Here is a 13,674-nt window from a genome sequence, read left to right on the forward strand (position 1 = left end):
TGGCGTCATTTAACTTGTGTAAAATATTTGTGTATTTAACTTGTCTGCCTCCGTTTTTTAAACTGTAAAATGGGGATAATAATAGCATCTTATCTCCCAAGATGAGATATTACTGTGAAGATCAAATGACATATGTGTAAAATACTTACTAAAGGTTAATTCCTCCCCTCCCCCCAGACACTCTTGAATCCTCATTTCCTTCCATTTATGTACACTTTGCAAATATTCAATACAGGCTTGCCTCCACCATCTACCTTTTCAGTGTTCCAGCTCCTATTTTCTTGTATTTGTATGAGCTTAGTCTAGACTTCAGTTACTAAAACAATATGTATTTATTAAATGCCTACTCTGTATCAGGCACTTTTTTCTCACACTCTGTAAGTCAGTTCATACCTAGGACCAAGGACCAACCTTACTTTAAAGCCTCCCCTCCCTCTTGTTATGGCTCTCTCCTTTCCTCCTCAAATTAGCTCATATTTACTTCTCTACTTATATTTTATTTTATACACTACCAATGCAATATATAACCTTTTTGAGTGTTATTTCATATTTTTCTTTGTATCCTCAATGTCTAATATGCTGTTTTAAGCATAGATGGTGCTTAATAAATGTTTAAAAAATAAGTTAACTGAAGTTAAATAACTAACCCTGGGTTCCCAAGTGCCATGAATAAAGGGAAACTGGCTAGGAAAAAAATGGGCAGCATCTCTTTCTGTGCACCTACCCATACCACATTTGTAATAGCAAAAATTCAAATATCAAAAATCCAGGGTAATTCTACTAAAGGCTACCAACTATATCTATGTCTGCTGAGTTCAGGCTAAGCATCAGACAACACTCACATTTATTCATAGAAGTTGAGAACCCAGAGTGAATAACTGAGTTAACTTCAGTTAACCGATTTATTCACAGAGAAATAATGAGAATAGACCTAGTGGTTTTGTGGTTTTAGTGACACAGGAAGGGGAAGGATGATGATGAGCACTGAAGACGTAGCAGAAAGAAGTTCCAGACTAGATGGCAGTAGTGACTCACTAAAAAAATCTTCCTAACTTCCAGCTAACCCTGGAAGTATCCCAACAGTCTTGCAAATAATAAAAATTATATCAAGATTATACAATTGGATAATCCTTCATTGTGCTCTTCTTCCACAGTAGAGTAGCTTGCCACTTGCAATGAACCTGGGTATTTGGAAATCTAGATAGTTTAAGGTTTATTTTATCAGCACCAGACAGAAAACAACATATGGCCATTTTTGGAGAACATACAGAATATCAGTTAAAGGTGTTAAAAGGAAATCTTGTAGATTCCTACTTGAGACAGCTGACTTTTTCCTAACTAAAAGCTTATTTCACGTGTTATCTCATTCCTTTGAGTCTGTCCTCATCTAGAGAATGAGAATAAGACTTTTATTATTACTTACCTAACAGTTGCCATGAGCAATGTGCCTTATAAATTTTAAAGAGCTATATAAATGTGATGCACCATTATTATAAAGACAAGAGAGTTTTACCTTCAGTAAAGCTTGCAAAGTATATAACCATTGTTCCTACGGTAACAGAATGAGACCCAAAGCCCTCTGCTATTGATAGAGTAGCAACTAGATAGAACAGTTGTTAGGGCACTGGGCTCTAGCTGGGAAAATCTGAATTCAAATCTGGCCTCAGACACTTACCAGCTCTGTGACCCTGGGCAAGTCATTTAACTCCGTTTGCCTCAGTTTCTATCTGTAAAATGAGCTGGAGAAGGAAATGGCAAACCACTTCAGTATCTTTGCTCAGAAAATCTCAAATGGGGTCATGAAGAGTCAGACATGTCTGAAACAAGTGAACAATTAAAGGAATATGATAAACACTGAACTCCAAGAACTAATGCTAGCTGCCTAACTTTAGAACCAGTTCAGTTAACAGTATTTATTTCATCACTCTGATGGCACTGATCTTGACAATCAATAATTTACTTCAAGAGGCCATATTTTAGATGCACTTTTCCACTGATTTTCTGCTCACTGCAGCCAGTCTGAATGCTATTAGACAAATAATCCAAAGAATGCCAAAATTTCCAGAAAGCAACTGAACCACTCTACAGGTCATGTCAAAAGAATATTGATATTAAGCCACAGCAAAGTTTTCACTATTTACATTAGGACCTATTTGGACTAAATCCCCTGTAGGAATCCCTAAAGAATGAAAAGACCAGGGGGGGGGGGGGCAGCTGGGTGGCTCAGTGGATTGAGAGCCAGGCCTAGAGACAGGAGATCCCAGGTTCAAATCTGACCTCAGACACTTCCCAGTTGTGTGACCCTGGACAAGTCACTTAACCCTCATTGCCTAGCCCTTACCACTCTTCTGCCTTGGAACCAATACACAGTATTGACTCCAAGATGGAAGGTAAGGGTTTAAAAAAAAAAGAATGAAAAGACATAACAATCATTCAAACATACATCTTTGATTATTGTCCCAAAGTGACCAAAGGGTGAAGTCCCATGAGCTGAACTGCTTTATGATAGGGTCAGAAACAGGACCCAGGTATTCTGACTCTTAGTATTTGGCTCTATCCAGTAGAGCATCTCCAAAGAAAGAATTAATTGAGTCCTTAATAAGTAGGCAGTATAAATCCACATTTGTGTATACATGTACTAACAACAAAAATGAAGAAATTATATAATTTTTCAATGCCTCCCCCAAAATAGCTGAGAATGTTCCCATTTACCTTCCACATTATTGTAGAAATGACAAGAGCGAGTTGATACCTTCTTTCGACACACATGGATCTGGAAAATAAAATATATCTGTGTGCTCATCTGAAGTGTTAGCATGCCCAAAAGACACAAGAAGAGTTTTGTTATAGAATCTCTGAATGCTAAAAAACAGCTTAGTTGGAAACAAGAAGGTTGGGATGCTGCCCTCCCAATTGTATTCTTCTTTGCTCTAATAAGACAGTTGCTAGAGAGAGTTTCTGTGTTGGGTCAGAGGCCTATTCACCAATAAACTTTACTTGTGGGGAAGTGAATTCCCATCTCTAAACACATTCACGTATAATAGGCTGGCTGACTCCTCTGGTTGTTGTAGAGGGGATTGTGACTTCAATCAGGGGTAGGAGAAGATAAACTCTAAGATTACTTTCTAGAAGCCTGGCAACTGTTAGGTAAGAAGGTACTTTCTTTGGGCCTTAGTATCACAGTACCATAAAAAGTAGAAGGAAGAGAGTTCCTCACCTCAACTCCTAGCCAGTTTCCAGATTTGGGGATAAAGATAATAAGTGCTACTTAAATCCAGGCCTAATAATGTCAATTACTCAAAAAGCATTTATTAATTTATTAAACCATTAACAAATAAATTAAATAATTAATATATTAAATGTTTATTATGTACCAGGAAATACAAAGATAAAAAATCAAACAGTCCCTGCCCTCAAAGAGTTTACAATCTAGCAAAAGAAACATGATGCATAAGAAAAATTTAAGGATGAGGTATCAGTAGCTAGGAAATCAGGAAAGACCTCAGCCACACACAGAGATGGTAATAATACTCTTGGTCTCTCCCTCATCCAATGTTTCATTTCCATAATAAAAAATTCTAATAGGGAAGCTAGGCAGCACAGTCAAGAGGATCTCATTCAAATCTGGCCTCAGACATTTCCTGGCTGCTTAACCCTGGGCAAGTCCCTTAACCCTGATTGTCTAGTCATCTGTCTTAGAATTGATACAAAAACAGAAGGTGCAAATTAAAAACAAACAAAAACCTCTAACATTCTTCTATCTGATCATAGCATCTTTTCTGATACCTTACTCCTCCTAAACCTATTCTTCATCCTGACCATAACCTCCAATCCCTCTACCCCTCAGCACTTTCTCAGGCTCTTACCTCTAATCTAATTTCAGTTTCCTTCCCTCACAATTTCAAATCTATAGTTAAGAACTACTCTATATTGTCTTCTATCCCTGAAACTCTTTCCCTCTTCTCTGGTAGCCATTCATGCCTTGCCAAACACTAGCCCTGGATCATTCCCATCTTCTGCTGCTCTTGGTGTCTGACCTCAATAGGATCCTCATGACAGCAAAGCAATTCTTTAACTAAATGATCCCACTTCTAGACACTGCTCAAGTCTTCTCTCTTCAAATCCTCTATACCACCTTTCCTCCCTTCCTACCTAACCCCTCAGGTAAAGACTCCACACCTTATATTTTACTGAGAAAAGAGAAGCCATTCCCTCCAACTCTTTTTCTTCTCTCCATCTCTTTATAACAAAACCCTCTGTCATCACCCCTCCACTCTCTCCTTTATTGCAGTCTTTCATGAGACTGGTGGTCCCCCTTTCCCAATGCAGTTACATGTACACTTGATCCTGTCCCCTGTCTCCAGCTCCCTCAAATATCAAGCTCTGGCTTATCTTCCAATCTCTCCCTCTCTTCTGGTTCCTTCCCTATTGCCTGCAAGTATGGCCAAGTCTTAAAAAAACCTTCACTAGACTGTATCACCCCCTAAAGCTATCATCCCATGTATCTTTACCCCTTCATAGCCAGACTACTAGAGATGTCTATTGATATTCACTCTCTACTTCTGCTCCTCTTATTTACCTTCTCAACCTCTGAAATCTGGCTTCTATTATCAATTAACTGAAGATAATCTCTCTCCAAAGTGACCAGATCAATGGAATACTATTGTGCTATAAGGATTGATGATCTGGAGGCTTTCCATACGAACTGGGAGAACCTCAGTGAATTGATACAGAGTGAAATAAGTAGAACCAGAAGAACACTGTACACAGAAAGTAAAACATTTTAGAAAAATCCAATGTACTAGACTTTGCTACTAATAGCAATGCAACAAACCAGGACACTCCTGAAGGCCTTACATAAAAGAATGCTATCCACATTGAGAGAAAAAACTATGGGAGTAGAAATGCAAAAGCAAAACATATAACATCACTTATCACATGTATATATGAGTATGTGATTTGGAATCTAGGCTTTAAGAAAAATCACTCTATAGCAAAAATGAATAATATGGAAATAGGTATCAAGTGACAACATTTGTATTACCCGTTGGAATTGCTGGTCAGCTCTGGGAGTGGGGAGGGAAGAGGGGAGGGAAAGAAAATGAATCATGAAAACATGAAAAACTATTCTAAAAAAATAAAATTAAAAAAATTAAAAATGTTAAATTAAAAAAAAAAAGTGACCAGATCCACAAGATCTGATGCTCAATAAATGCCTTCTGATTTATCAGTTAGTCTAAAAGTCCTGGAAAGGTAAACAGTTGGAGCCAGGTTGTAAAACACTTTACATGCCAAACAAAGGAGTTTATACTTGATCCTAAAAGCAATAAATAGAGAACAGTGAGAGTTTTAAGGCAGGAAAGAAATAGGGTCAGATCTGTGGTTGAGAAAAATTGCTTTGGCAACTCAGCGGAAAATGGAAATGAGGGAGGAGAGAGACTCCTCTGGGGCAGCTAAGCTGAGGGTGACATCACTGAGCAGAATAAAGAAAGAACCCAACACACATTTAGGAAAATGCCATTAAACTCCGTGACAAGTTGTAAGTAAATGGAAAGAGTATATAAAGTAGGACAACTTGAAGATTCAGAAAGTTCAACATACAAAATGTCAAGTTCCTACCTGTATGTGGTTACTTTCTATCTTTCTTACTTCGGGGTTGATGCACAGCTGTTCTCTAGAGCCCAGTACACACACCTTTGGCCTATGTAGAAATAACGTACAGTTAGCAGGGAAAAAAAGAGGAAAGTTCACAAAACAAACTACAAAAGACATGGCTCAGACTGAAATTGGACACATGCAGAAAACAGGCACAGACAGGTAGCTTGCTGTAAAGATGCAGAAGGAAGAACAGAATGAAGCAAAGATAGCAGTACAGCTATGAAAGCCTTATGTTGAATTTATTAGATACTCAAAAAGAAAAGCACAATCTGCAGTTTCATGTATAGTACCCTTTTTTTGTTCCACAATACACAAGGGAATACCCATTTTATTTGGTGTTGGTGTTTATTTTATTTGGTGTTGGATATATCAAAGAAGTTTCAAGTTTTTTAAAGCTATGGTGGAACAGTTATTGTTATTTACATGAAGTCACTGTGTGGCCTTTTTCCATCTTAAACCCTAAATCATCCTCTAATCCAGGTAGTTTTGTTAAAGGAAGAGGAGTCACTGGGAATGTGGGTAGGTTTCTTGAGTGGAAGAGTATAGTGGGATGAGAAGGCAAAGGGGAAAAAATGATGCTGAAGTGTTATGCAGGAGAGACTTCACTTGTGTCACCTTGTAACAGGCAGGAGATGAAGTATAGATAATGTCTTCCTTTGTGAGTTCTGATCAAAACCCCTACCATTTCCAGTTAATAAGCTTTGCAGAGAACTACTCCCTCAAGTCCTAAAAGCATAAGAGGCTTGCTTTACTTAAACTGATGATGGGCTCAGAGAACTAGCACAAGCAAGATCAGAATCATGAAAATGTACAGAAAAGGCACATGTATTTTGACCCCTGACTTAAGCATGGGTTCCTTCTTACTCCTAACTTGATTAAGCATCTTGAAACATGATGCCAAGTATTCATATTAGCTCCAGACTTTCAACCCATTAAAGAAAATAAGGGGAAATAGGTAAATAGATTAGGCTATTCCTCTGTGTAGGGAGATAAACTGAGATGGGCAAGAAGAGAAAGTAGAATGCACATACCCTCAAAACAAAAACCATTTCTCAAAAGAAAATGGCATTCAATGCCAAAATTTTAAAAATAGATTAAAAACCCATCCATCTCTGGGGACTAATTTTAATGTTTCTGCTCTTTAGTAAGACCTTCTCCTTTCCTATAGAAGATCTGTCTATTATATTCTTATGTTTATTGATATACATACCTGTAAGAAGTGTTCCTTAACTCACTAATGACCTGAGTGAGCTGAGAATGGGTTCGCGAGGCATAAATGATCTTTGGAATATCGGTATAATAAGCTGCCAAAGTAAAATTAAGGAAGAGGAGGCAAAAACAAAATAATTACACAAGGAATAGTCTAAGATACATAAAAAAAAGTTGGCATTCAGATAACGACTTCCCTTCTTCTAAAATGAGTGAAGAGTTTTATAAACTAGATAATCCTCTGTTGGAATTAAGATAAGTAGATAGCTTACTGTGGTGAGAGAAAAGATTCTAACTCCAGATTTAAGCTCAGACAGGATAGTTAAAAATTAGCCAGCCACAAAATACCCTCCTATTACTTATTCAAATGATAGAGAAGAGGCCTCATCTCAGTCTTGAATTCTTCATTTCTTCTCTAGCATGGGTTATCAAGTGGTATTCCTACCAGAGGGCAGTGGAGGCAAGGGAAGGTTATACCTGTGGTATCTCCATCTGTAGCAGCGTTCCCCCATGATGACATTGGTCTATCAGGAAAGAGCTCCACCCCTTGCATCCTCTCAGCAATCTTTCGGGCAGTAATTGTGTCTTTAAAGTGCTCCCTCCAAGCCAAAGTGGTACAGAGAAGGCATAGAGTCTTTCCTGTTCCTGTGGGGCTCTCAAGAACGCCATTTACCTTCTGAACACCAGGAAAATGAGGAAAAAGGAAAAAGATCAAGTTGGAGGAACCATGTTGGTCCTATATTAACCTCAGAAGTTAAGCAGATTGTAGAGCAGCTAAGTGGCTCAGAATGAGAGCCAAGTTTAGAGATGGGGTGTCCTGAATTCAAATGTGGCCTCAGAGACTTTCTAACTGTGAGACCCTGGGCAGGTCATATAGCCCCATTGCCTAGCCCTTACCACTCTTCTGCCTTGAAACAAATTCACAGTACTGATTCTAAGATGGAAAGAATTAAAAAAAAAAAATTAAGCAGAGCCAGAACAGCATCTACATCCCTTTACTATAACTCATATTCATGACACTTTCTTCACAACAGCCTTAATAGGTAGGTATGCAAGTATTATGCTCATTTTACAAATTAAATTGAAGTTCAAAGAGGTTATGTGACTTGCCTATAATCACATACTTATCTTGGAAGAGTAGGAAGTCAGGACCTGAACACAAATTCACTTCTTTTCTCAGTACAACATGCTCTCTACGAAGTTGTATGATACATGTATTGGCTCTTGTACCCTAGCCCTCTTCTCTATTGGCCAAAGCAATAGCTTTGCTGCCTAGGTCAGAAACCATGTGTTTTATCTCTTGAACTTCTGTCCTGACTGGTGATTGCCTTCTTTAGCCTTCTTTTAGGAAAAACCAAGATCCAGTTTCACTCCACCCTCTATTCCCTAGCCTAACTCTTGGCAGTCTCACCAGGTGCCCAGACACCTCATACACGTCCCTCACTCCTAAGCTGGAGAACTATGATTACATCAATCTTGTCCCTGTTCTTGGAAGGGTTATATCCATCTACTCCTCTATGGCACCACTCACCAAGTCAGGAACCTTCTAGATCAAAGTGCCTCTCTCTGGCCAGTACTCACTAGATATATTGTTTCCCTCCTGAAATGTAGTTCCTGAGGGAAAGGATAATCTTTGCATAACCTATCCACAATGCCTGACACTTAGTAAATAATAAATGGTTTTTCTTTTATTCATTCATAATTCAAAACTGACCAAGCAAGAGGCAGTACCTTATAAAGCCTGAATAGGAAACCCTGAGATGTTACAATTTAAATTGAATTTTTCAATCTAGCTCCAACAAATCACAACTTCACTTGTTCTTAACATTTTTTTCATTGAATAACTAACTATGAAGATATATTTCAGCTCAAAATTAACAGCAAGATATACTGCTGGTAATCTCTCAAATAAATAATTTTGAGATTCTGAATTTAGGCTTTCAACTGGTTGCCTCATATGAAAGCCTAAATATAAATCTCATATCTGAATGCATGTAATCATTAGGTTCACTGAGAAGCTAATACCACAGTTCTGCAAAAGCTTTGAACTGAGCTGGCGTTGAAATGGGTCCAAGTCTCTGCTTTGTTAAAAATGTCCAGAGCTAAAACCCAGGCAAGATGATAACAGGACACAGGAATCCCAGCTCCAACACTAGAATCAGAATAAATCCTCAGAGAGGTGGGCAATGATAGAAGCAGGACCCCCATGTTATGAAGTTTTATATTCTTATATTCTTTACTAGCACTAGTTAACCATAAATTGAAAAATCTGTATTATTAAACATTTAACTATTGTGTATTATTAATCTATTATAATAGTCTTTTACTGTTTTGTTCTATATTTATGTCAATCTTGAACTGTTCAGCTCTCTATTTACGTCAGTTATACTGATCTTATGCTCTCCCTAGGTTCCCCATCAAGATAAGGATATTCTAGGAAGATAGTGAGGCTTCTCTTATGCTGGGATTTTCTGCCTGGAAAATCCCAGAACTCTCAGGCATAGATTATTCAATAAATATGCAAAACTGTGATCCACCCCTTGGGCTGTTCCATCAGTCCTCTGGCCATTTTATTGCCCTAAATCTCTTCTCCTTTAAATACTTCTATACCTCTGGACATGAATGAAATCTTGAGCCTCTCATTCTTAGGGGAAGATCCTGTTAAAAACCAATTTAATGACAAGGACACAAATAATATGTTATCTAGATTCTTCTGTAAAATATAGAAAGCAGAGAAAAGCTAAAAAAACTAGACCTTTCTCCTTGAAGACTGAGTCTTTGCTGAGGTGAGGCCTTGGGTTTGGACTAGATGAATTTAAGAGGTTCCTTCCAGCTACAGAACTATGATCCTATGGCTACAGGTAGGCATGGAATATTGCATTGCCCCAGGATTGATCTGTTGATAGACTTTATTGAATTGCTTTTTTTTTTCCTTCTTAAATCTTTGTTTACCAAGGACAGTTCAGGAATGGGGAGAAAGATACATTTGGAAATAAAGAGGATGTAAAAACAAAAGATACCAAGAAAAATAAATAAAAGGAGAGAAGAGGGCCAAATTTACAACTCTTCTAAGAGATCAAGCACTTCTTTTTCATTTTGATATTCCAGGATTCATATTTTGTATTTTAAAATAAAACTGAAAACAAACTCAGATAAGGGGATGAAAAGGGGGCAATATATAAAAAATAAATCAGATACTTTTTGAACCATAGCCTTACTTGAACTCAAAAAAAAATTGAGTCTTTATGTCTTACCTTCTGTAGGCACTCCAGGACTTTAGTCATATAATCCTCTTGACATTTGTATGGTTGGAAAGGAAAATCCACTGTAACTCCGCTTATTGTTATCTTGGGCATAATTTACCTGTTTCCAGTGCAATTTCCAAATATCCTGAAATTCAGTACATTTACTATTAAAATTCTATGAAATCACCCCAGACTTCTGACCATTTCTGTTCACACTGGTGAAGGTAAACAGCTATGATATTTTTCTAAATTATAATTAATAACAATGGCAATAACATGAATTTAACAACCTCTTTATATGAGATGTTCAATGCACTTCAAATCTCAGTTAATTTTGCAACATCCTTGGGGTTGGATGCCTCCCAAAGGAGAAAAATTATAGTTGCCATTAACAACTGCATTAACTTTTGGGGACTTTTTGCATTTAAGGTTTACAAAGACTTTTCCTTACAACTCTGAGATAGACTATAAAAGTATTATTATCCTTATTTTACAGATGGGGAAATTGACCTGCCCCAAGTCACCCATTTGTAAATAGTTGAGCCAGAATGTGAGCACAGGTCTCCTGCATTCAAATGTTGCATTCTTTCTACACCACTACTCTTTGCTACCTCTAACTCTCCGTTAAAAGTGACAAAGGTAACTTCGGTAACTAGCATGCATACAAGCAACCAGAGAGCTCATTGGGGCACAGGGTGGTGCACTGGAAAAAAGGGCTGGAACTGTAATCAGAGAACAGGGACTCAATCCTGTACTGTTATTTACTTCCTAGTTGATCTTCCCAGGGTTTCTATAAAATTGAAGAAGGTGGACTTTAAGATCAAGGTTTCTGACATCTCATCCCTAGACCTCTTACTTTATGGCCGGGGTGTCACATCGGGGCTCAAACACAGATCTTAAACCATGCAAGTCTGGTTGACCTTTAAAACCGTTGAGGCCATCCACTGTGGGGCTCTTAGGGATTTAGACTTATTCTGTCAAATCCATAGAGAAAGCTGCAGTGTTCCAGAGGGGAACGCCATTCTCTGGAAACCTACCCTTCCTGTATTAAGAGCTGGCTCCCTGAATTAAGAAAGGAGGCTCCCATAATATAGAGATTAGCACAGCTCCAGGTATGTCTTCAGCACTCCAAAATGCTTTTTCGTAATTCATTGAGATGCAGTTTAGGCCTTCATGAGAAACTACTAAACAATCTATTGAAAGAGCAATTAGAATGGATTCAAAAGGGGACCTGGCCTGCTGGGGTGGGGGAGGATTTAGTAGGAACCCCCAACTCTAGTTAGCAGAAGTAGGGGTACCCTTGCGCATACATGTAGAGGGGATTTCTGTTCAAGTGTGACTTAGTCTACGGGAACTAGTACGTCTTCACCAACTGAGATTTTTGTGACGAGTTCGGGGAACAGAATCAGGGAAATAGGCTAGAACCAAGCGTGGAAACACTAGTATAAAGCACAACGAAAGGGCAGTCAGCGCGCAGCCTGCTGGGAGTTGTAGTTTTTTTTCCTAAAGCTCATCCTAGCTCTAGAAATCATACTTCTACCTTGGCTTTGGATAGAACCACTGAGTGGATGTGAGTAGAAGGACGGATCGTGAGGAGTACTCACCAGTCCTTTTTCGAAGAGCTCTTCTTTTTCGGTCCGCCGCAGTATCTCAATTTGCACTTTCCCGGGCAGCAGAGAACTATAGGCGTAATGATAGGCGTAATGTGTCACATGACGCTTACGTCATACCCCTGGGCCAAAGCCGGTCCCTTCTTCCCGTGATGCCAAGCTTCTGTTGCTGCAGAGACTGCTCCAGGTGGGAGCGAGGTTCAGCCCCTCCTTTCCTTGGCCCTGGGCAATGTGTTCTGCTGTGGCCAATTGACTGTGGTTTTTCTTAATACTAAGTGCTTTGTTGAAGCTGGTTATTCTGAACCCCCAAATGAGAGTTTCCTTACACAAAGTAGAACACAAAATGAGGATTGCATGTGAACTCTTGAAGCTTTTCCATAGCATTTGCTTTAAAAAAACAAACATAATAAATTTAACACGTTACTTTTAAAAACTAGCCTGCTTTGCTAGTGTGCCTCCTTCCGAACTATTCTGTGAACTTTTAAAATTGTTCAAATTTTTTTTCTGCATCAGCATCGCTCTCCCTTAATCAACAAGTCCTCTCCCTTAATGAGCAGGGAGGGGAGGGGGATAATAAACTCTCGTAATTAATAAGTGTAATCAAGCAAAAGGAATTCCACAAAGAAGTCATTTCACCCACTGCACCTTGAGGTCATCAACCTCTTGTCACAAGTGTTTCATCCAAAGACTTCTGCAAAAGTGGTTGGGCATCACTTTTATAAGGTTCTTCAGTCTTTCAAAGGCATTTTTCTTTGAAGTGTAATTTTTTTTTTACAAATTGTTCTCCTGGTTTGGCTCAGATCGTTACATCAGTTCCTGTTTCCCAAGCTTTCCTCATTCCTTTTTTTATATATTTTTTTTCCAGATTACATGTCAATACAGTTTTTAATATTTGTTTTCCGACATTTTGCAATTCATTTTCTCTCCCTCCCACTCCTCCCTCCTTCCCAAGAAGGCAGGTAATATGATTGTATACTTTTTTTTGTATAGTTTTTACCATAGAATACATATTTCCTGATTGCCATGTTGCAAAATAAGACACATGCTGCTTACATTAGAGAAAAATTTATGAAGGAAATAAAGTGAAGAACGATATGTTTCAATTTGCATTTGGACTCAGTCTCTTCCTTGTATGGTAGTGAATATTCTTTTTTGTCTTGAGTTCCTCCAAGTTGAACTGGATGTTTGTTTTGTTAATAATAGTCATTCACGGTTGATCAATATACATTATTGTTACTGTGTAGAGTGTAATGTTCTCTTCACTTTGTATTATTTCATATAAATCTTTCCAGGGTTTTGTGTGTGTGTGTGTGTGTGTGTGTGTGTGTGTGTGTGTGTGTGTGTGTGATCAATTTGTTTGTCATTTCTTATGGCACAAAAGTATTTCATTATAATCATAAACCACAATTTGTTCAGCCATTCCCCAATTAACGAACATTCCTTCAGTTTCCAGTTCTTTGCTGGCACAAAAAGAGCTGCTATAAATATCTTTGTACTGGTAGGTTCTTTTCCTCTATCTTTAATCTCTTTGACATTCAGACCTAGTGGTGGTATTGCTGGGTCAAAGGGTACGTATAATTTTATGGCCTTTTAGGCATGGTTCCTGATTGCTCTGCTGAACCTTATATTAGTGAACAGCTCCACCAACAGTGCATTAATACCCCAATTTTTCCACATCCCCTCCAACATTTATCATTTTCCTTTTTTGTCATGTTATTCTGGTAGGCATGAGGTGATACCTCAGAGTCATTTAAATTTGTAACATTTTCTGATTTGGAACATTTTTTTCATATGACTAAAGATGGTTTTAATTTCTTCATCTGAGAATTGCCTGCTTATATCCTTTGACCATTCTTCAATTGGGAAATGCTTTATAAATTTGACTCCCTTCTCTCTATATTTTAAAAATTAAGCCTTTGTCAAAGACATTTGCTATAAAGATTTTTCCTGCT

General features: G+C 38.1%; 1 protein-coding gene across 6 annotated transcripts in view; it reads right to left on the reverse strand.

The window, feature by feature from the left end:
- Window positions 1-12,077, reverse strand: part of RTEL1 (regulator of telomere elongation helicase 1) — a 116,478-nt gene extending 104,401 nt beyond the window's left edge. For 4 of the 6 annotated variants that reach the window (XR_008915400.1, XR_008915399.1, XM_056812791.1 and 1 more), the window contains exons 1-6: window positions 11,717-12,077; window positions 10,122-10,257; window positions 7,345-7,543; window positions 6,869-6,962; window positions 5,620-5,701; window positions 2,713-2,773 (exon numbers count right to left, since the gene is read on the reverse strand). Coding sequence is in view for 3 of the 6 variants with exons in the window: in XM_056812791.1 (XP_056668769.1) it covers window positions 2,713-2,773; window positions 5,620-5,701; window positions 6,869-6,962; window positions 7,345-7,543; window positions 10,122-10,223 (538 nt within the window). In the remaining 3 variants the exon portion in view is untranslated. Of the gene's footprint in view, window positions 1-1,675; window positions 2,156-2,712; window positions 2,774-5,619; window positions 5,702-6,868; window positions 6,963-7,344; window positions 7,544-10,121; window positions 10,258-11,716 lie in introns of those variants that run through there. The other 2 variants (XM_007475540.3, XM_056812792.1) reach the window with 2 other exon arrangements.
- Window positions 12,078-13,674: the final 1,597 nt, after the last annotated feature.

Source organism: Monodelphis domestica, chromosome 1 (assembly GCF_027887165.1).
Source record: "Monodelphis domestica isolate mMonDom1 chromosome 1, mMonDom1.pri, whole genome shotgun sequence".
In the NCBI taxonomy this organism is placed as follows: domain Eukaryota; kingdom Metazoa; phylum Chordata; class Mammalia; order Didelphimorphia; family Didelphidae; genus Monodelphis; species Monodelphis domestica.